Source organism: Tenrec ecaudatus, chromosome 14 (assembly GCF_050624435.1).
Source record: "Tenrec ecaudatus isolate mTenEca1 chromosome 14, mTenEca1.hap1, whole genome shotgun sequence".
Taxonomy (NCBI): domain Eukaryota; kingdom Metazoa; phylum Chordata; class Mammalia; order Afrosoricida; family Tenrecidae; genus Tenrec; species Tenrec ecaudatus.
The window spans coordinates 97,499,473-97,521,605 of record NC_134543.1 but is presented as its reverse complement, the minus strand read 5'-3'; the positions used below and the strand labels follow the sequence as shown (position 1 = coordinate 97,521,605).

General features: G+C 58.6%; 2 protein-coding genes across 2 annotated transcripts in view; one reads left to right on the top strand and one right to left on the bottom strand.

The window, feature by feature from the left end:
- The first annotated feature begins 2,470 nt into the window (after window positions 1-2,470).
- ANKRD63 (ankyrin repeat domain 63) lies at window positions 2,471-3,613 on the top strand. Its single transcript, XM_075530632.1, has one exon. It carries the CDS (start codon window positions 2,471-2,473, stop codon window positions 3,611-3,613), a length of 1,143 nt encoding a protein of 380 aa, XP_075386747.1.
- A 3,779-nt stretch (window positions 3,614-7,392) lies between these two features.
- The window catches only part of PAK6 (p21 (RAC1) activated kinase 6), a 40,525-nt gene continuing 25,784 nt past the window's right edge, over window positions 7,393-22,133 (bottom strand). The window contains exons 4-11 of the mRNA XM_075531632.1: window positions 18,868-19,076; window positions 17,099-17,731; window positions 11,697-12,194; window positions 11,426-11,559; window positions 10,982-11,108; window positions 10,770-10,895; window positions 10,261-10,395; window positions 7,393-8,824 (exon numbers count right to left, since the gene is read on the bottom strand). Coding sequence (XP_075387747.1) covers window positions 8,657-8,824; window positions 10,261-10,395; window positions 10,770-10,895; window positions 10,982-11,108; window positions 11,426-11,559; window positions 11,697-12,194; window positions 17,099-17,731; window positions 18,868-19,071 — 2,025 coding nt within the window. The 5' untranslated portion in view covers window positions 19,072-19,076 and the 3' untranslated portion in view covers window positions 7,393-8,656. The remainder of the gene's footprint in view (window positions 8,825-10,260; window positions 10,396-10,769; window positions 10,896-10,981; window positions 11,109-11,425; window positions 11,560-11,696; window positions 12,195-17,098; window positions 17,732-18,867; window positions 19,077-22,133) is intronic.

Here is a 22,133-nt window from a genome sequence, read left to right as displayed (position 1 = left end):
TCTGAATAGCGTGCAGCTCTTTCCCAGATTTGCTCTTGCCGGCCCCTTTGTGAGCAGGCAGGCTGGTTGGATCAGCTTCATTCTGTGGAGGAGAATAGGCAGGCTTGAAATCACACTGCTGGCGAATGCCTTCACTCTCATGACAAGTACTTTGTACAACGCCGTGACAGGAACCTGGCAAAGGGCTCCCCAAGGGCATAAACAGGAGAGAAGAAAACGGGAGATTCATAGAATGTGCAGGTATACATCACAGGTTTCCCCAGGTGACAGGAAGGGTGAGAAGGCTTCAGCTTCCTGGCCTGGGCCCCAAGTCCCAGGTGAGCAAGAGCCTGCACCCACTTTACCATCCACCTATACCTTCTTCCCAGCAGGGTGTCCTGCCCAGACTGAGGACACCTCGGTCCTCCCTAATGGTTTTCCTCTCAAACTAGTCACCATGCAGTTGACTCTGACTCATGGAGAACTCCTGTATGTCAGAGCAGGGCTGTGCTCCACAGGGTTACAATCGCTTCTTTTGGGAAGCCGACTGGCAGGCCTTTCTTCTGAGGTGCTTCCAGGTGGTCTTGAACTTCCAATCCATTAGTTAACATTACCTGAGAGCAGTCAGGTCAACGTTTTCCAATGGTTTCTCTGCTCTCCTGCCCTTGTCTCCATGTGACCCATCATCCCTTCCTGAGTTCTGTGTAAGCCTGTCTGGCATGCATCCTGGATGGACCAACTTTAAAGACTCCAGAGCCTTCCCCTCCCCATGACTCCATCTTTTCCTCTAGAAACTTGGTTTTTGTTCTGAGTAGAGACACTCAGCTCTCCAGTGTAAACCTCTGCTTTCTGTCTTGGCTTTCTTGCCTGAGCAGGGAGATCTCCTCCTGAGCAGAACCTAAGAGACAACTCCGAACTCGGGCAAAGTCTCAGTAAATTCGGTAGCGGAGACTTGGTAACCACCCTTAACCTGACAACTACCCATGCCCACCTTCCCTATCAGCGACTCCCACCCCAGTCGCCGAGGCGACTCAAATAGGCGGCGGATCTCCCTCCCCTGTCCCGCTCCCACCTACACGTGGTGGCCGGGCGGCGGGGAGGGAGGGCGACCAGTGGTGGGGTTTCCACACTCCTGGGATGGAAGAGGCGGCAGCTTTGTGGCTTAGGGGTCATTTTGTGCTCAAAAAAGTGGCGGAGACGCTGGAGGAGCCTTGCGTATGACCCTCGCTCTTTGCGGGCGGCAGTCGCTCCTGGAGTGGCGGCGGAAAGGCGGCGCTCGGGAGTGAGCGCGTCCGCGCTCCGCCTGGAGCTGACACTCGGGCGCGCTTCGGGATGGAAGACGTTTGAGGGTGGAGAGAGCACTCTTCTCCTACCACCCCCCTCCGCCCCCTCTCCCCGTTCCGAGTGCGCGTGTTCGGGGAACAATTGTGTGAGAGTTCGTGATTTGCTGCACTTCGAGCTGCAGTTCCCGGCCAGACCAAGAGCCGACCCCCCTGGTCCCCACCCCTCCCCCCACGCCCCAGCTGCTCTCCGGGCACCAGGGTCAAGCTCTGCCCTCCATCCAGGACCTGGGGGCTGTTCGAGACCTTCCCCGACGGCCCCGAGGTCCCCCCCAGTTTCTAAGGAGCCCAGGATTCCGATTCCGGTGGGGGCGGAAGGCGGGGAGAGACGACTGCCACTTTGGGATTGGCCCGGTCGGGTGCATGTGGCCCCCGGCGAGCAGCCCCCGCCCCCACCCCGCAACCGCCGCCGCAGCCCCAGGGGAGAGCGGAGGAGGAGCAGCTCCCCGACTCTGTGGCCCACGGAAGGGTGGTGGCGCGGGTGTCTGGGGCGGTTTCCCCCACTTCGTTTCTGCCCAGACGGCTCAATCTGCCTCCAGGGCAGCCATTGCCATGGGGACCCCCGAGGCTATAAAGCCAGGTATCCAAGCGGGCGGGCTGTTCTCGCGACGTTGAGACACCCCCCCCACCAGCCCCAAGTCAAGAGCTAGCGCCCCGGCTCGGCCCGGCCCCCGCGAGAGGGGAGGAGGCGCAGGAGCGGCGCCGCCAGGGCTGGAGGCAGGCGCGCGCGCGGCGGGCGCCACCGTCGCAGCAGGGGAGCAGGGACTGTCGGGGTGCGGGTGAGCGGCGCGGCTCCTAGCCACTGGGGACTGGGGGGCACCGGGCCCGGGGAAAGCCGCGGAAGACTCCGGAGGAGGCCCAGCTGCGGCGCGCGGGCTGGAAGCGGAGGCTGGCGTGTGGAGCAGGCAGCATCTCCAGGCGGGAAGCCCGGGAAAGGAGCAGCGGAAGGCCAGGCGTGCGGTCCAGGAGCGGCGGGGCCGGGGCCGCCGCCGGGGTGCCCGAGTGGCAACCGCACGACCCTCGACCGCGGCCACCCACGCGAGGAGGGAGCCGTACCGGCACGCAGGTGGGAGCCGGAGCCCCGTGGGGCGCGGAGACGGGGGCGCCCCCGTGCGGAGTCGCGGGCTCGACCGGGCACGGCGGCCGGGGCCATGCTCAAGCCCAAAGACCTGTGCCCCCGAGCGGGCACGCGCACCTTCTTGGAGGCGATGGAGGCGGGCAAAGTGCACCTGGCGCGCTTCGTGCTGGACGCGCTGGACCGCAGCATCATCGACTGCCGCGCCGAGCAGGGCCGCACGCCGCTCATGGTGGCGGTGGGGCTGCCGGACCCCGCGCTGCGCTCGCGCTTCGTGCGGCTGCTGCTCGAGCAAGGCGCCGCCGTGAACCTACGGGACGAACGCGGGCGCACGGCGCTCAGCTTGGCGTGCGAGCGCGGCCACCTGGACGCTGTGCAGCTGCTGGTGCAGTTCAGCGGTGACCCCGAGGCGGCCGACTCCGCGGGCAACAGCCCGGTGATGTGGGCGGCGGCGTGCGGCCACGGAGCGGTGCTCGAGTTCCTGGTGCGCTCCTTCCGCCGCCTCGGCCTGCGCCTCGACCGCACCAACCGCGCGGGCCTCACCGCGCTGCAGCTCGCCGCCGCCCGCGGCCACGGGACCTGCGTGCAGGCCCTCACGGGGCCCTGGGGCCGCGCCGCCGCCGCCGCCGCCGCCCGGGGCTCCAGCTCCGACAGCCCCCCGGGCCGCCCGGCCCCCGCGCCCAGCCCCGAGCGCCGACGACCCAGCCCCCGCCGCCTGCCGCGGCCTCTGCTGGCGCGCTTTGCGCGCGCAGCGGGCGGCCACAGTGGCGAGGCGGGCTCCGGCGTGAAGGGCGCGGGCCGGCACCGGGCTCCGGGCAGCGAGCGGCCCGAGCTCGGCCGGAGCATGAGCCTGGCCCTCGGTGCCGTGACCGAGGAGGAGGCGGCCCGCCTGCGGGCGGGGGCTCTGCTGGTACGACCGCAGTCGCCGCAGTCCTCAGGGACCGGGCGATGGCGTTCGCAGGAGGTGTTAGAAGGGGCGCCTCCGACCGCAGTGCAAGCCCCCATCGGCCTCAGCCCGCACCCCGAGGGCGGCCCCGGCTCCAGCCGCCTGGGTTTGCGCCGACGCTCTACAGCCCCAGACATCCCCAGCCTGGTCGGGGAGGCGCCGGGGCCGGAGAGCGGCCCGGAGTTAGAAGCCAACGCTCTGCCGCTCACCGCGCCGGGGCCGCAGCCTTGGCAGGCCAGCACCGAGGCCGTGGTGCTGCAAGCCCAGCGGTAAAGGCCTCGGAGGTCCGGCTTTGCTCCCTGGCGCCTCCCACGTCGCTGCTTCACCTGGATTTCCCCTGGCTTCCAGGCCTCTCACTTCCCTGCCCTGCTGCCCAGTTTCTCCAACCTGTGCCGGCTGCAAAAGCCAGGCCTTCACCAGTCCTCTCTACGGGAGAGACCCTCTCACTTCTTCTTCGTGCTCCTTGGTATCCCCTGCCTCTCCCCTACCTTACTTAGGGCCTTTCCTCCCGCTGGAAGGTGCCCGGTGGAAAGCTGACTCCAAAGGCTAGGTAGGGCCTTTCAGGCAGGCACACCGCACTCTTCCAGCCCCGCCCCAGCCCTGATGCTCAGCTCTGGGCCACCTCCTAGGACTGGTGTGTCTAGATTCCTCAGGCCTCCTGCCTGGCCCCCTTCCCCAAGCTGGCGGCTGACAAGTTGGCCTTGTGCAACCAATGTGGGCCTCTCCCGAGGCAGCCCTCGAGGCAGCCCTCGTGCTGACAGTAATCCGGTATTACTGATACCACTACCTACCCAAGTCTCTGGAAGAGTTGGGGTGGGGGGTGAGCCTCTGTAGATTGGAAAGCTGAATCGCACTTTAGAGTTTTTTGGGGGTAGGAACTCTCCTGCCTCAAGACAATGAAAGCAGAATTGAGGAGTGTGTGCGCGGGCCCAGGTGTAGTTCACAGTTTGCCCCTTGATTGAACCAGTTTCTGGATCATTCCAACTCCCTTTGCCCCTTTTACTCCTGGCACACCCAGGAGCCAACCAGTTGCTCCACACCAAACCTACCCCCTCGGATCTGCTCTGCACTCAGGGGGGCTGGAAGCCAGTTACATCTTTGAGGTTTTGCCCCTCCAGGCCTCACCAACCACATGCCCAATCCTCTCACGGTGAGACCTTTCTTTCTCAAAGGCCTGACATGGAAAGGACTCAGCAACTCCCCCTCAATCAGCGCCTCCCAGCTCCCCTGTCCTGCACGTGGGTGCTCCCGCAGGGTAGACCGGTTGCGAAGGCTTTGCTTAATTGCATTTCCCCCCCAATCCTCAAAGAATTCGTTGTATATAAAGCAGAAAGCAGCAGGTCTCATCCGAGGCTTAAGAACCTAACAATGTCTCTTTAAATAGAAGCTCTGCGAGGGGGATAATTGACTGCGGTGTTTGCCACGTTCAACGGCAGCGCGCACGGTATTACATCAAACTCCTGGCGAGAGCAGGAAAGAGCCTGTTAATGGGCTCCTGTTGCTCGCGGGGCAGTTAGTGGTGGGCAGGGATGATGGATTGGAGAGGTCGAGACCAGGGACCCCCTGCCCTGCCCCACCGCGTGGGAGCAGGCCCGGCCCAGCTTTCATTGCTGGGCAGATTAGTGAGTCAGGCTACCGCGGAGAGGTGGTTAAAGGCCCTTTCGCGGCCCTGGCTCGCGTCCCCTCCCTCCGCGCCTCGCCCGCCTTCTCTTCGTGTGGGGCTGGCGATGCCAGAGACTCGCGGGTGCTAGGACCCCGCGGGAGCGCCGGCGCACGTGTCTGCGCCCCGGGCCCGGGGGCGAAGATTCTGGGAGGAGGCGCTTTGGGTGAACCGTGTAGGTAGGGCGCTGCAGTCCCCCACCTGCCTGCCGTGGGATTTCCTTTGAAGACGTCGCTCTCACACCGTTAACTCCCGGAACCGGCCGGAGCGAGAAGGATCCGCGCTGAGAAATTGGGCCTGGGGGAGGGGGAAGGGAGGTGTCAGATGCCTGCCCACCTATCCAACCTTCCCACCCGGTCGGCGGGGGTCCCCGCGAGCCTGCCCACAGGACATGTCCTCTGGTGCCCTCTAGTGGCAGCGCTGCCCGCTCCCCGCTGCGCCCCGGCTCGGAGGTCCAGATTTCTGGGTTAATTTGGGGGGAGGGGTGGGATCACCGCTGTAGACTTCTCCCTCGCGTGTATTTATTTACCCGTGGAATCCTTCCTCACGTAGAATATTAAATCCGGATACTTGAAACCATCCCACAGCTGTGAAGTGGGGGACAGTGACCCCAATTCTGCATTTGGAGTAGCAGGAGTCACACCTAACGCTACGGACCCCCACGACCGAATTTGAAGTTAAGAGTTCTGCTCCCCGAGAGCTCTGGCCCTCGCACGACAAACAAGCTGCCACCCCCTCCCAGGTGACTTCAGAACCAACTGTGGGGCTTGCTGATGGGGCGCTGCTTCCATCTAATGGTGTTTGCTGCTGTTTCTGAGGAGGTGCAGCTTCCTGTCCTCCTCCCCAGACCCCCCCTCCTCCGCCCTGCTGCGCCCCGATAGTGAAGTGGGATGGTGGTGGTGGGCAACACAGGCACCCAGAGGTTCAGGGCAGAGGAGGGGTGCGGGGTGACTGGATACCCCAAGTACAAACTTGCTGCTTTCTGATTCTTGCTTGCTGACTGCTTTCCTTTCCACGCGTGTTAAGTTTTCACCAAGTGTTTAAATGGTGTACGAATACGAATATCTTGCCTTCTTAAAAAAACAAAACAAACAAAAAACCAACACCTCCAAGTCTGGGTTGCACATTCTGTGGAACGTGTTGTCACCTTTCTGGCGGCTCTCGGTTTGGGCCCCTTTTCGAGTAAACCACCCTGAGAGGGCTGCTTTCTCTTGGGCGGAGCTGCCGAAGCTGGCAGGTGAAAGTGAGGTTTCTAAAAAGCCTCACCAGATCTTTCCTGGGTGAGGGGAGTTGCCTTCGTGGTTTCTCAGCACGGGGGCAGCTTGTGGGCGTCACCACATCTGGCTCCCCTACACCACGCCCTTAGCCCAAGGCGGTTGAGGCTGAGCATCCTCACTAGCTCTTTCCACTTTGTCCAAGAGGTCTTTCCGGAGTGAGCGGTTTCTTTCCCAGCCGCTGCTGCTCCTGGCTCTGAAGGCCCCCCAGGCCCCGGGCCTTGGCTTGCCACAATCCAGCTCAGACTGGGTCTCTGCGTGCGGCTCGGTGCTGCCTGAAGCTTCCTGTGAAGGATGAGCTTGGGTAGATGGACGGACCCTAATAAAACCAGTGTTATTTGGTTGAGAGACCTGGTGTCTTTCTGCCAGACCAGCTACCTCTGGAGAGATGGAGAGCCGCTCAGGGCCATCTCCACCCTTCCTACAGTGGCCATCTTAAGTGAGGTCATAGGTGCCTCAAGCACCTGACTGGGTTGGTGGGGGCGGCCAGGGGGCAGGGAGTGGGCAGTCGAGCTGTCCTTGTGGGGTGAGGGCTGTGGTGAGCAGGCTGGCCTGGCTCCCCGCTCCTGGGCTCCTGGCGCAGCTGCATCAGGGAATCCAGGGTGGCAGGTAGGAGCGCTCTTGGAAGGGAGGCATGGTATCCATACTGAGAGGACACATTCGAAGAAGGCCGTTTCATCCACTTCCCTGGACTGGAACTCAGGTTTCTTGGGAGCTGCACTGCCGCTAAGCCTGGGTGCTCACTGGGAGAAGTTCCCACTCACTTCCTCTGGCTTGAGGAGAGGCTTCTCTGACTTCCAGGGGCAGGGGACTGATGCAGACAGGGGTAAGCTGCCAGCTACTTCCCAGAGCCCCTGAGGCGTGGCAAGCAGGGCCCCTGGCCAGGCAAGCTGCCCGTGTTGTCTCCCCCTGGGAGGGAGCAGGCTAGTTCTCATCGCCTTCGGTCCCTGTTTTATTTCAGCCTCTCACACACTAGGGACTCTCTAAGCCAGAGTGACCCCCTGGGGAGCTGACATGAGGGAGGAGGGGCAGCCACAGCAGACACCCAACTCAAAGGTAGCCCCCCCCCTCCAGAGACGACTGGAAGCCCTGGGGTTTTGAACACAGTTTAATGTAAAACAGGCACAAGTGCAAACAATTCACAAAAGTTTCTAGGGAAGATGCTTTTGTTTTGAAAATGCCGACCCCTAAAAAGAGTCCTTGCAACATTTTGCTCCAAAGCAGACCACCAGGGAGCAGAGGATTCTAAAAAATAGTATCTAGATAGGGTCGGGACACCTGAAGTTCTTGCCCAGAATTTCCTGTCTCACGGTCACGGCCGCACTGAGTGGGGAAGGTGTGGGGGCGAGGAGACAGGTGCCTGAGGAGGAAGCTAGGGGTAGGTGGTCTGACAGATGGGGTGATCCTCTTGACATGATGGAAGCCCCCCAAAAGCTGGTTCCCCAGAACAGGATTCTGAAGAGAAAATTGGGTACCTGATGACCCGGTTGTGGAGGTGCAGTACGCTGACAACAAAGTTCCCTTTCCCTCAGACTCTACAGTGTGGCAGCCGCTCAGAAACCCCCAACCTCCCAAGACCCCAGGCGGCCGGACTCAATCCAGCCTTACCCCTTGGTCAGGCAGAACACGAGGACTTACGCGGTGGGAAGCCAGCCCAAGGGGCTTCTGAGTAGACCTGAATGGGAGAAGCGAGGGGGGAGCTTTGCTGGAGCTGGCTGTGGGTGATCGGAGGGGACTTTCTCTGCTAGCATCACACATACACACACGAGACCATCGTTACCATCAACTCCATCCTTCTTTCACTCCAAAAATGCCCCCTTCCCGCCCATGGCCTGTTCACAGTTCTCGGCCTGAGCCGGGTGAGTAGATGTCAGTGACAGTTAGGGAGTGGCTTCCAGTGGGACGGCAGCTTCAGGAAGTCAGCCGCAAGGGAAGGAGAAGGATTCGGGTAATAAAAATGTTCCCTGTGGCCCTCTCCAGAGACCCTAAGATCTGGAGTTGGAGCTGGGAGCAGTAGGTGTCCGTGGGAGGGCAGGCTGTCTGCCCTCCAGGTGGCCTGGGAGGCTAGGACGTAACTGCCCCGCAGTGCTTCCAGCTGCTGTGGTTCCAGTGGCCGGGAGCAATGGTCTGTGTGTCTTAGAAATGTCCTTGTGCAAATAACAAGGGCCATCCTGCAGGGGGTCGCTGTCACCCCAAAGGCGACTGGAGCCTCTCCGCATGGGGAGAGACTCGGGGCAGGTCCGGCCTGGCCCGGTGGGCTGAGGGGCAGGAGGATGGGGCTGGGGCTTCACATTCAATCTTTGGAGAGAATACTGAGAGGACGAGGGAGGTGGGCCTTGAGGGCTGGTTGCCCACCAGGGTCTGGGGCGCTCTGAGGTGGGCTCAGCAGGTGGAGGTCTGCTTGCGGTACAGGTGGATCAGGGGCACCAGGCACTCCGGCAGCCCTGTCTGCAGCAGGAAGGGGTGGTCCAGGAGCTCCTGGGCGGTGGCTCTCTCCTGGGGGTCTCGCACCAGCATCCGCTCCAGGAAGTCTCGCAGCACTGGGGAGACCTGTGGAGACAGCAGGGATTGCACTCACTTTGGGGAGACCTGTGGGCCTGGCCCGGCCACCACGTGACCATCTGGAATTCTCTACTTTCCTCTTTTCTGGCTCCCCACAGGCTTGGTGGTTTTGGGGGTTATCAGGGTAGGTTCAGGGTCAGTCCAAGAAGTGTGGCCAGTCTGCCTGTAGGGCAGTAGTTCTCAACCGTGGGTCATGACCCCTCTGGGGGTCGAATGACCCTTTCACAGGGGTCGCCCGATTCATAACAGTAGCAAAATGACAGTTATGAAGGGGCAATGAAAATAATGCTATGGTTGGGGGGGTCATCACAATATGAATGACAGGAAAGGGCTGTGGCACTAGGAAGGTTGAGAACCTGTGCTCTCGGAATTGCTGCTGAGCGGTGGAGTTAGCCTGCGGAAGCTCTCTGGGAGCCTGGGTGCCCTAAACAACCTGCTCCCTGTCCCTGCTTCTGCCTACCGCGCTCAGTGCGCAGGCTCTGTGGAAAGGGCACCGAGTGACCTAGTCCTGGGTCTATCTCTTGATCTCAGGCGAATCGCAGCTTTCCTTAAGACCTCAGTTTTCACATCTGCAAAACGGGCTAATGCTAAGGTAGCGTTTCTCTGTCTGCCAGCTAGGGCTTTAAGTGCAGAAAGGACACCAAGTGGTCAGGAATGAGGATGCACTTCGAAGATTAGCGGAGAATGAGGGGAACATGGAGAGGAAGGCTCATCTCTGGGGCTCTAAATCCCAGCGCCCAAGCACAGACCTATCTGAATTCATTTTGCAACACCATCTTGGGACATCTGGGGTGGGGACTAAGCCCATGGGGATTGCCCATCCTGGGGTCAGCAGGGTGGGCTCCGGAGCTGTCCATGTTCATTCCTCTTGGGAGGTATTTGCCGTCAGGCCTCACACCCACATGTGTTTGGGGCCATTAGGCACCCTGGGGCCCAATGGTACTGATTTGCCATTTGGGGACTGGGCCCCAGTCCTTGGGAGAATTTATTACTCTGGCCACCAGATGGCAGTGCTGTTTGCAGCCCTGGGCTGAGCTGGCTGTCCCAACCCCACTAGTGTAAGGTCAGCAGGTTTGGGGTGGATTGGGTGGGGGAAAAAGGATCACACACACACACACACGCACGTGTTTGAAGATGTGGTCAGGCAGTGCAATGATGGAGGACTAGACAGGTTGGCCTCTGGCAAACTGGGGGAGGCGATATGTGCTCAGTCTGACTTCCCTGGGATCCCCTGTGGGACATGGAGGCTTCCTGGTGCCCTCGCTCCCCTTTCCCATCAGTAGCTCTGGGCTCTTCCCAGCTGCCTGCTGAGGAGTGATTCTGCTGCGGTGGCTGGAATGGGGACGTGTGTGGGATTGATGTGGGGCGAGGCTTTGGGGGGAGGAAGAGGGCCCCAGTGCTCAGGAGGAGTGGGGCCAACTGACCTTGTGAGAGTTTTTCAGCCTGGGTGGGGGGCTGTCCCGGAGTCTCTTCATGGCCTGCACTGGGGAGTCGCTGAAGTAGGGAGGCTCTCCATCCACCATTTCAATCACCATGATGCCCAGGGACCAGATGTCCACCTGCAGGAGAGGTGTCCCTGAGCCCTCTGCCTGGTGGGCGTCCAGCTGCCCTAGGCGAGCCGTCTCCTTCCACCCCTGGCCACCTTGTCTATGCTCAGCTCCTTCCGGCCTTCATAACCATTAATTGTGGGGACCCAGCTACTATCTGGGGAAGTCTGGACATACCCCACCCTGCCCTGGAGCTGGGGGGAGGGCATTTAGGGGACCTGTTCCTGGGGGGCAAAGTCACAGGTGAGAGTATCCCCACCCAGAAGGGAGTAGGCGGCAGCAGAAGAGTGGCCTGACTTGGGGGGCATCTGAGAAGCAGGTTTGTTTTGGGTGGTAGGAGGCGCCTCCTTTAAGAGGACGGGCTGGCAGGGAGGGGGGACGGTTACCTCAGTAGCATACAGAGACCTGGAGATCACTTCAGGAGCCATCCAGTAGGGGGTGCCCACCAGGGACTTCCTCTTGGGGACATCTTTGCTGATCTGGGCACAGAACCCAAAGTCTGAGAGCTTCACCTGAGGTATGGGGCAAGAGGTAGGAAACGGAGTGAGAGGTGAAGTGGGAAGAATGGTGCTGGGGTGGGGGGAAAGGGGGTGCCTACCCTGCCATCGAGGGTGAGCAGGATGGAGTCGCTCTTGATGTCTCGGTGGATGACACCCTGGGCGTGCAGGTAGGCCAGGGCCTGCAGCACTGCCTCACACACAGTGGCGATCTGCTCCTCGTTCAGCCTGCACGGGGAAGGCGGGCCTCTGCCAGTCAGTGAGAGGGGCCCTGGGTGCCAGGGCCACAGCGCTGGGCAAGACAGGGGAGGAGGGCCTACATGCCATGAGCCAACTGCCTTGGGATGGGCTCAGCAGTCCAGGCAGGCCACAGCTTCCCTGGGAACTGGGCTGGAGACCCCTTCTCCTCCCCGTGCCCTGGAGACCCCCTGGGACCTCAGACAGACACTAGGGGTCTCTAGATGATCTGGCAGGGAGCCCAGATCTCCTGAGCCAGAGGGTTCCTAATACTCCTGCAGGCCAACCAGTGGGGCCCAGCTGCCCACCTGACTTGGGAGACGATGTCGGTGAGGGCCCCGCCTTGCAGGAACTCCATAAGCACCCACAGCTCCTCGCCCACCAGGTAGCTCTTGTACATCTCCACCACGTTGACATGCTGGTAGTCCCGCATGATCACCACCTGGGAGGGTGCGGTGGGTGGGGGGATCTGAGGCTCTGAGTGCTGGCCACAGTGCCCAAGAGGCTTGGCTGCCCATGGCCCTTCGTGCAGCTGGCCTGCCCCAGTGCCCCCCCTTCCGGCCCCCCATCTTCCCCCACCTCGTTAAAGAGCAGCTCCCGGCGCTGCTGCTTCCTCAGGTCCATCATCTTGACAGCCACCTGGCGGCCCGAGTGTCTCTCCCGGGCCAGGCACACGATGCCTGTGGAGCCCTCGCCAATCTTCACGTAGCTGTCCAGCAGGCGCCGGGGATCCCCCTGGTCTACCACCATCCTGAGAGCAGCCTTGAACTGCTCATGGGTCACCACGCCAGTGTCCTCGCTGGCCAGTGCCCCCTGGGCGCCCGCGGGGTCCTGGGGCAGGTACAGGTTGCTGGTGCTGATCTGGGCGTGCCGGGTGCGGGGAGAGCCCGCAGGGGAGGACCGGCCTGGAGGCGGGCCTGCGGCCGGGGCCGTGCGGAGCGATGTGTGGGGGCTGCTGGTGTCTGAGGTGGGCAGGGGGCTAAAGTTCCCCACAGGCTGCTCCGAGGGCAGAGACTGGGCCTTGGCCACCAGGCTCGCGGGTGAGTCTTTCTGTGGCGGCTGGAAAGAGACATTGGGCTGCAGGGAAGAATGAGGAAGCGGGAACAGGGGTTAGACTGTGGGCAAATCGGGAGCCACCTGCCTGGGGGTGACCGCTGGACACTGGCAGGGTCAGGCGGCACCTCAGACCAAAGCGGGCTGCTGCTGTGAGCCAAGATTTTCAAATAGCTGAGCCCAAACCCCAGCGCTCAGAAAGCCAGGCTCCCATGCTTCCGGCGAGCCCTTTCCACAGCCCTTTCCACCCCCTTTTCCGCTCCTGAGAGGACACAGCAAGCCCGGGTGCTGGGCTGTCCCCTTGCCAGCCCTGTCCTCCGCCGGGAGGCCACTGGGGGGCAGAGTCTCCCTCTGAGCTGCCTCCCCTGGCTGGCTTTCTTCCTGTTCCTCAGGTTCAGCCAGCAGGATCCCACAGCGCCCGCCCGCACAGGCCAAGGGGCATGGAAGCCATGACTGTGTGCTCCTGACAGCAGGGAGCTCATGCTACCTCCTGCTGTGTGGTTGTCCCCCACAGAGTACTGCGGGGGAGGGGGGGAAGAACCGTCACCAGCTGGGGGGTTCTCTAGTCTCACCTCTGGGCTGGGGACTTGGGGTCAGGAGGGCGGGGAGGAAGGACCACCCCCCCTATACATCAGAGCCTAAGGTCTTGTCAAGCTGTCCTCCAAGCTGCAGAGGCTGAGGTTGCTGGCCTGGGTAATGATCCTGCACCCCAGCAAGGGAGGAAAACAAACAAACACCCTCCCTGACATGCAGCCCATCCCCCCTCATGACTCATCGTGACCTTGTAGGACAGAGTAGAGCTGTCCCCAAGAATGGACTCTTTATGGGAGCAGGTGGCTTCATCTTTCTCCTGAGGAGCAGCTGGTGGATTTGAACTGCTGGCCTTGCAATTAGCAGGTCAGTGCCTCTGTCAGACAGCACCACCAAGGCTCCAAGAGAGAAAAGGCAGTGGGCTGTCCTAAGGCCTCTGATGGGGAAGGAAGCAGTGGAACAGGATGGCAGGCGGGGGCCCGGTGAGCCTGCTCAAGCCCACCATGGAAACCTTGAGGCTCCTAGCCCTTCTGGGCCTGCCCTCCTGCTACTCTGGCAGGAAAGGGCCACATCTGTTGGCTCTCCAAGGTGGTGATGCGAAGCACCACTGGGGCCCGTGTGCTTTTAAAGGGTCCTTGGAGAGACCCTGCATAACCCAATGGGACAGGCCTGGAAGGGTGGGCTTCAGGGGCCACAGAGAGGCCTTCTCAGAGTGTCTTCAGAACCAGCCACAGTGGGCCCTGGACCCCAGAACTGAATCAACTCCAGGAACATCTTGCCCTTAGCTAGGCTGCTTGCTTAGAAACTCAAGCTGGGACCTCGGACTTTCACCAGACTCGGCTCCAGTTTTTCCAGTGTCTTCACAGCCCCTGCTCCACCCCACTCCGTCCCTGGCCTTGTCTGGAGTCACACATGGATGGCTCCCCTGCCACCAGAGCTCCTACTGCTCCACCTCTGCCTGACTGCGTCTGACTCTGGTGCAGGCTCAGGCTCAGGCTCTGCAGGGATGGAGCCCGGAAAGCCTCCCAGACTGCCTTGCAGATGAATCCATTCCTGGAGGGCCCATTGAGATGCAAACGGACCCCCAGCCAAGTGTTCAGCCAACCCAGCCCCTCATCCTCTTCCCCTCCCACCCCCATAGTGGGGCGGTTTTGAACTGGGCACCGAGGCTGCATCTTTAAGTAAGTCCCTGGGTTTCTGATGTGGGAGCCCTGTATTCTGTGGCTCTGAGCAGATGGGCTCTAGGCATCAGATCTTGGGGAGCCGCTGGGAGGGCTGGACCAGGGTTGGGGAGCGTGACCGCCACCTAGCTGTGCTGTCCAGCATGTCCCAGGAGCGGGGACTAGGAAGGAGGGGAGGCATGGCTCCCCATGGTTACCAAGCCGCCCCCAAGTCCCTGAGGCTCATGCTTCTGGGGAGGCTGCATGAAATTAGCCCCGAAAACGTGGGGCAGGGCCTGAGGACCACCCAAAGCCGCTCGGGACCACTGCAAAATGACCCCTGCACCCCTGACCTCTGAGAAGGCAGCTTGGGTTGTCCTGATGGGAGGGTCCTGGCAATCCTGCTCCCACACTGAAGGTTACCCTAGTTGCCAGTGGGGCGGGGCTGAGCAACCAGCCTGGAGAAGCTCAGAGGAAGCTTCATGCTGCCTTTTTAGGGAGACCTGCTGGAGGGGACTGATTTGGAGGCAGCTGGCCCAGGTGTCAGCTGTCCCAGGAAACGGCTTTCCTGGGATTCCACTCTCTGAACACAAAGCCACCACCACCTGCCTCCTCAAATGCAGGGACACCCAGCACATCCCAATCACAGTTGTCACGCCAGGTACTCCAAAAGGAGCAGGATGGACAAGTGGACAGAGGCCGATGGGGACAGACCTGCTGGAGCCCAGCTCAGGTGGACACCCCATTTCTCCAAGTCCCAACACCCATCCTACAGGGCTCTGTAAGGTTGTCACTGTTGCAGTGTGTACCACCTGCCCCCACCTTTAATTTGGGGGGGGGCTGTTTCCCCAGACCTCTCAGTTTAGGCACTCCTGCTGCTCACTTGGCATGTCTGGTTCACCTCACCTGGTCATCCTCCACCCCAACCCATGGGAGATCCCAGCACCCACCCAACCCCACCCCCATCCTTATCCCCATGGGAAGGTGGAGCCTTCTGTCGTGCCAGCCCCGGGCTGGTCCCAGGTCTGATTTGTGCTGTAGACTGAGTTCTCAGAGGCCTAGAAAGATTTAGGCCCAGGTAGCTCCCCGCTGCCCCTCCCCCATTCAGACCAGACCACACTGGCACCATCAGGCAGACCCAGGCTTGCTCCTACAGGCCCCGGAGAGGGGAGGGAGGCTAGAGAGCCACGCCAATGCCAGGCAGTTACTAAGAGGCCACAGAAGGCCCAGTCCGAGTGAGTGCCCTCTCCACCCAGGGGGACAGCCTCTCCTCTCTGAGTCGGCCTTCTCATCTGCTAATTTGGGACATATGCTACTGTCCCACTGGACAGGATGTCACAAGGTGTATAAGAACCTGGCCTAGAAATGCCACCACCAGAGCTCTATTCATGGCTTCCTTTTGTTTTTGCTTTGTTATGTGTGCCTCTGGCTGTCTGCTCTGCCCCAGGCTCCCAAGCCAGATAATTCCACCTGCTAGCTTTCCATAGGACACAAACTCAGAGCCAAAGCCACTGCCATCAAGCCGGTTCCAACAGCCACCCTATGCAGGGTGGCCGAGGCTGGAAATCACTATGGGACTCCTGTGGAGCAGCTGCTGGGTTTGAACCAGCCATCTTGCAGTTAGCAGTCTGATGCTTACCTGACAGTGCCACCAGGGCTCCTTCCATAGGATGGGGACACACACACACACACACCCGATGAATAGTCAACTAACACGTGTGATAAAAGGGGAAAGCAGGAGATGGGCATTGGGCCTCCATTCAAGTACTCCCTCAATGTAAGAACACTCTGTTGTATTAAACTGGCATTTCATGACACAATCACTGAAGACAAAGTGGGTGCATAAGCAAATGTGGTGAAGAAAGCTGATGGTGCCCGGCTATCAAAAGATATAGTGTCTGGGGTCTCAAAGGATTGAAGTTAAACAAGTGGCCATCTAGCTCAGAAGCAACAAAGCCCATATGGAAGAAGCACACGAGCCTGTGTGATCACGAGGTGTCAAAGGGATTAGGTATCAGGCATCATCAGAACAAAAAAATCATGTCATTGTAAATGAGGGGGAGTATGGAGTGGGGACCCAAAGCCCATCTGTAGGTAATTGGACATCCCCTTACGGAAGGGTCTTGGGAAGTAGACGAGCCAGTGTGCAGTGTAGCAATGATGAAACATACAACTTTCCTCTACTTCATAAAAGTTTCCTCACCCACCCTCCCCACTATCATGATCCCAATTCTACCTTACAAATCTAGCCAGAACAGAGGATGGACACTGGTACAGATAGGAACTGGAAACACAGGGAATCCAGGGTGGATGATCCCTTCAGGACCAGTGGTGAGAGTTGAGATACTGGAAGGGTGGGGTAGAAAGGAGGAACTGATTACAAGGATCTACATATAACCTCCTCCCTGGGGGATGGACAACAGAAAAGGGGGTGAAGGGAGATGTCGGACAGTGTAAGATATGACAAAATAATAATTTCTAAATTATCAAGGGTTCATGAGGGAGGTGGGAGCAGGGAGAGAGGGGAAAACATGAGGAGCTGATGCCAGGGGCTTAGGTGGAGAGCAAATGTTTAGAGAATCATGAGGGTAATGAATGTACAAATGTGCTTTATACAATTGATGTATGCATGGATTATGATAAGAGTTGTATGAACCCCCTAATAAAATTATATTTTAAAAAGTTCCTATCCCCCCAAAAAGGGGGGGTGTTAAATAGAGCCATGGGAAGGGAGGAAGACACTTGAGGGGAAGAGACAGGTGGGAAGCCGGGTAGGATGGATGCCTCCCGGGATTTCCCCTAGAAATCTCGCAAGGACGAGTCCATTCTACAGGTGCTCAGGGGAGCACCGAGGCAGGGGAAGAGTGGACCAAGATAGTAGCTCTGGGAGAAAGGACAGGGAAAGACCTCTCCATAGAGCTGCAGGGCGGCCAGGCTTTGGGGGCACTGGCCGGTCCACTCTGGCTTTGGCATTACAGACGCTGCTTTTTCAGGGGGTGGTCTGCCTCCCCCCAGTAGGTCCGTAGGGCAGGAGGGTGCACCAGGCCTCTGAAGAATAGCAACTGGCCAACGTTGGGCTCCCCCTCCTCAGTCTGGATGGACGGGAGCTCGTGGTTTTGGTTGAGATCAGCGTGGCCTCTCAGACTGCCCAGCCCGGACCCTGTGCGCTCGGAGGGTGGGGCAGGGCCTGGGTCCCCTCGGGCACGGCGGTCCCACGGGGAAGCCGGGCAGACCTACCTTGCTCTGTGCCGCGGCCGCAGGCTTGCCGCCCGGAGGCGCCGGGCCGGGCGTGAACAGGAACATGCTGCGGAACAGCCGCCGCTTGAGGCTGCTCTCCTGGGTCTTGGGGCTGGGGCTGCCCTCCCCGCCGGGCCTGGCCGCCGCCGAGCCCACCAGGCAGGACTGCGGCCGGGGCTCCTCGGAGCCGGGCCGGGCCGTCTTGGTCCCCCGCCTGGCGGCGGCCGGCGGGGAGCTCTGCAGGCAGGCGCCCAGCTGCAGGCAGCGCTGCGCGGCCCCCTGGAACTCGGCGGGGCCCAAGGACTGCGCTTTGGCGGCCAGCCCGTTGGTCAGGACCCGTGGGCTCCGCGGCTCGGGCCAGGGCACCTGGCGGCGGCCGGCGGGGGTGCCCCCGTTGCAGCTGAGGTAGAGGCCGTGGGGGTCGGGGCGCTCCGACTGGGGGCTCTGCAGGTACATGTCCGGGTCGGCGGCCCAGTGCTCGTCGCCCAGCAGCCCCAGGGACTGGGCCCGCCGCCGGCTGGTCGGGCTGCGGCCGCGCAGGGTGTTGGAGCTGATGACGGACAGCTTCTGGATGTCGCTGAGCAGCCCCAAGATGTAGCCGTCGGTGGGCACGGAGCTGCCCCGCACCACTGTCTGGGGGCCAGAGAAGAGGGGGTGAGCAGCCAGAGACCCTCCTCGGCCGGAGGCGGTGGGGCGGGGGTCTTTGGGCGGCACACCGTGGGTGGGGTTCTAAGGCCCTCCTTGGCTCTGACCCGCACCTGCTTCCCTGGTCCTTTCCTCTCCCCAGGCCCCAGGTAGCAGGGCTGTGGTTAAGGCTGCCCCCAAGGGCTTGCAGGCCAGCGGGACAGGCCCTGGGCAACACCCCGGGTGGCCGAGTGGTGTAGTCGGCAGAGCCTGGGGAGCAGGGTGGGCGCTGGCTGTCTCTGGGTGGCCTGGGGAGGCCTGCCATTCCCTGGCTCTACCTGCAGCTTCTCAGTGATGGGCTGACCTATCCACACACCCGAGTTCATGGCTCCTCACCCCAACATTCTCCCAGGCTCCAGACCTGCCGGTCTGGCTTGCCTGTATGTCTATCAGAGCCCCCAGGCCCCTTCTCCTTCCCTCTGACGGGGTTGCCTGAGAAACACAGACCAGCTAGCTAGTCACATTCAAATGGAAAATAGCTGCCTCGTTTTCTCTGACAGCCCACCTGATTGCGCTCCAGACAGCGCGCTTGTCACCAGTGGAAGGCTAACCTTGCTCCTGGCAGGTCTTTAGGCGCCATTTCCCAAACAGCTTGTGTGCGTGCACACTTCGCCTCCCTGTCACGTTTTGGTGACTCTCAAAATATCTCAAACTCTTTCATAATGTTACTGCACACTTAATAGACTACAATATAATATAAACATAACTTTTATTTGCACTGGGAAAAACCCCTATGTGACTAATTTTATTGCTATATTTGCTTTATTGCACACCCGCAATAGCTCTAAGGTATGCTTGTATATCTACACACACACACAAACACACACTCACACACATATAGAAATTATGAGTATGTTCTAAATATTGCATGGGACATACCGATGTCAAATGATTATTCGGGGTTACTTGAAATTCTAATTCAACTGGGCAGCCTGCATTGGCTAAATCTAGCAGCCCAGCAGAGGGGGCTCCCCCTAAAGAGAAGGGGCCACTGGTTGACAGGAACATGAACTGATCATTGATTATCTAGGGGTTGGTTCGGTGCTGGTGTGGGGAGGAAGTTTGGCCCTGCCCGCCCACCATACCTTCATGGGCTGCAGCTGCACCCGCGTGATGCGGGAAGGGTCCACCACAGGCTTGGGTCGCCGCAGGGTGTCCAGGATGTTCTGCCATTGTGGGGGGAGGCCCACGAACTTCCCTTCTTTGGGGTCGAAGGAGGTGTGGACGCGGTGCTGGAAGTTCTGCGGGGCTGAAATCTCTGGGCGTTTCTTCTTCTTCTTGCGGAACATGGTACCTGCAGGGGGAGGTGGGGCCGGGGTGGGGCGAGCCTTCACCAGAGCTTCCCTGGCACAACCGTCTCAGCGCCAAGGCCCCTGCCGAGGAGGCAGACTCGGGAGTGAGCTTTTATAAAATCCCCAAACCCATGACAAATGCCATTCCACAGACACGGCCACTGGCAAACTCTTACCATGGAGCTCCTTTGACTTGGAGTCGTAACCCGATGAGAACAGGTCAAGGAAACGACAATGTGAACCGACCTCGCTTACGAACATTCATGTGGAAATTGTCAGCAAAACCAGCACATTTAATCCCGACATCGTTTGTGAAGGCCTATCTCTTAGAATCAAGTTCATCCCCAAGTGGTTCAACAACAAGGACACACATCTGCATGGAGCAACCGGCCGGTTCACAGACCTGGAGTCTGCTCTGGGCCATTTCTCCTCGCACCAAGCCAAAGCAGACCCGTTCGGAGTCCGTTCTGTAGCTTCCGCTACAACTGCACTCCATTTCAGACAGTTCCTCCTGTCGTGGGGACCCCTAACCATAACATGATTTTCATTGCTACTTCATCACTGTCGTTTTGCTACTGTTATGAACTGGGCGACCCTTGTGAAAGGGTCGTTTGATGCTCCCCAAAAGGGTCACGACCCACAAGTTGAGAACTGCTGCCATAGAGCTTTCCTGTCTGTGCCCTTTCTGAAACAGGCATTCAGGCCTTTCTTCCGAGGCACCTTTGGGTGAGTTCAAACTGCTAGCCTTCCACTAACAGCCCAGGGCTGACTTACCCTTTGGTGCCAGCCAGGGATGCCTACCACAGGACTTAGGAACCCCAAAGGGACCTTTATGGTCACCAGGCGCTTTGTCCTTGACTCCTGAAAGCCCTTGAGCCAAGGGGACAGACTGGGGTAGATGAGGGTTGACTCTCTGGGAGATTAAAGCTCACCTGGAAAGACAGACCCCTATGGCTCCTTAGAGCCCTTTCTCAAGTGTACACATCATCTCCATCCCTTGCTTTGCGAAATTTTAGTTTGTAGAAGGTCTTCCGGCCACCGCTTGCCTGTCATTTGTTGTACTGTGGTGGCTTGTGTGTTGCCATGATGCTGAAAGGATGTATTACTGGTATTCCAAAGTCCACCCAAACCAAAAACCAAACTCATTGTGGTTGTTGATGCCAACTCAGAGTGACCCTATAGGACAGGGTAGAACTGCTCCTGTGAGGTCTGAGACTATAGCTCTTTACAGGAGTAGGGAGCCTCGTCTTTCGCCGGAATAGCACCTGGTGGTTTTGAACTGCTGACTTTGAGGATCACAGTTCACCTTGTAACCACTACACTACCAGGACTCCTATCAAATACCAAAAGGACCACCCAAAGTGAGCAGGTTTGGGCAGAGCTTCTGGACGAGGAACAGACAACCAAGAAGGTATAGGCGGTCCACTTCTGAGGAATTACCTACGGAAAACCTTATGATTCGCAGCAGAATATTATCAGATACTGCAAACATCAAGAGTAGCAAGAGAACATTGTCAGAGGTAGTGCCAGAAGATGAGCCCCACAAGTCGGAGAACACTCAAAATATGACTGAGGAAGTACTGCTTTCTCAAAGTAGACGTGACCATTATGACGTGGATAGAGTCAAGTCTTTCTTCTGGACCTTTGTTTGTGGTTGGGGCACACTTCAAAAGGAGAAGAAGCAGTTGCAAACATCTATCAGTAGTTGGATCTTGGTCAAAATGGGTGCATAAGCAAATGTGGTGAAGAAAGCTGATGGTGCCTGGCTATCGAAATATATAGCATCTAAGGTCTTAAAGGCTTGAAGGTAAAAAGCAGCCATCTTGCTCAGAAGCAACAAAGCCCACATGGAAGAAGCACACCAGCCTGTGTGATCATGACATGTTGATGGGATCAGGTATTAGGTAGCTAAGACCCAGAACAAAATCATACTCAATGTGAATGGGCAGTGGGGGGGGCATGGAGTGGAGACCCAAGGCCCATCTGTAGACAATTGGACATCCCCTCACAGAGAGGTCACAGGGAAGAGATGAGCCAGTCAGGGTGCAGTACAGCAATGAAACACACACATTTTTTCTTTTTTTGAAGCACACAACTTTCCTCTAGTTCTTTGGTGCTTCCTTCCCCCACACACTATCATGACCTCAATTCTACCTTACAGATTGGATTAGACCAGAACATGCACACTGCTACAGATAAGAGCCCGAAACACAGGGAATCCAGGATAGATAAACCCCTCAGGGCCAACAAGGAGAGTAGAGATACCAGGAGGATTAGGGGAGGGTGGGGGGAGAAAAGGGGGGAAATCGATCACAAGGATCAATCTATATTCCAGGGGGATGAATAATGAAAAAGTGGATGAGGGGCGATGGAGGATGATGTAAGATATGAAAATAATCTATAAGCTATCAAGGGTTCATGAGGGAGGGCAGGTCAGGGAGGGAGGGGGAAGAAATGAGGAGCTGATATCAGGGGCTCAAGTGGGAAGAGATTGCTTTGGAAATGATGATGGCAGCCTATGTGCAAGTGTGCTTGACACACTGGATGAATGTATGGATTGTGATAAGAGATGTAAAAAAAAGAAAAGAAAAGAGAGAGATGTAAGAGCCCCCAATAAAAGTAAGGGAAAAAATAGCTGGGTCTTGGTATGTATGAAGTATGAATCTGGGAAAATTAGAAGTTGTCAAAAATGAAATAGAAGGCATAAAGATCAATATTCTAGTCAGCTGGAATGGACTGCTATTGGCCATTTTGAATCAGTCACTCATAAGGTTTCCTATGGCAGGAATGGGAAGGTCAAAAGGACATTTCAAAATCTCTCTTGAAGCACAGTGCTGTCTGCAGGCAGGGCTATATTTATATAGCTATAAAGAAATCCAGTCAAGACGACTGTTATTTCAATTTATGCACAAACCACTACCGTTAGTGATGCAGGAAGTGAAGAATTTCACTAATGTCTTCATTGATCAAACATACAGTCAAGATGTGTTAATGATTAGCCACTGAAATACACCCGTTGGGAGCCGAGGACGGAACAGTAGTTGGAAAATATGGCCTTG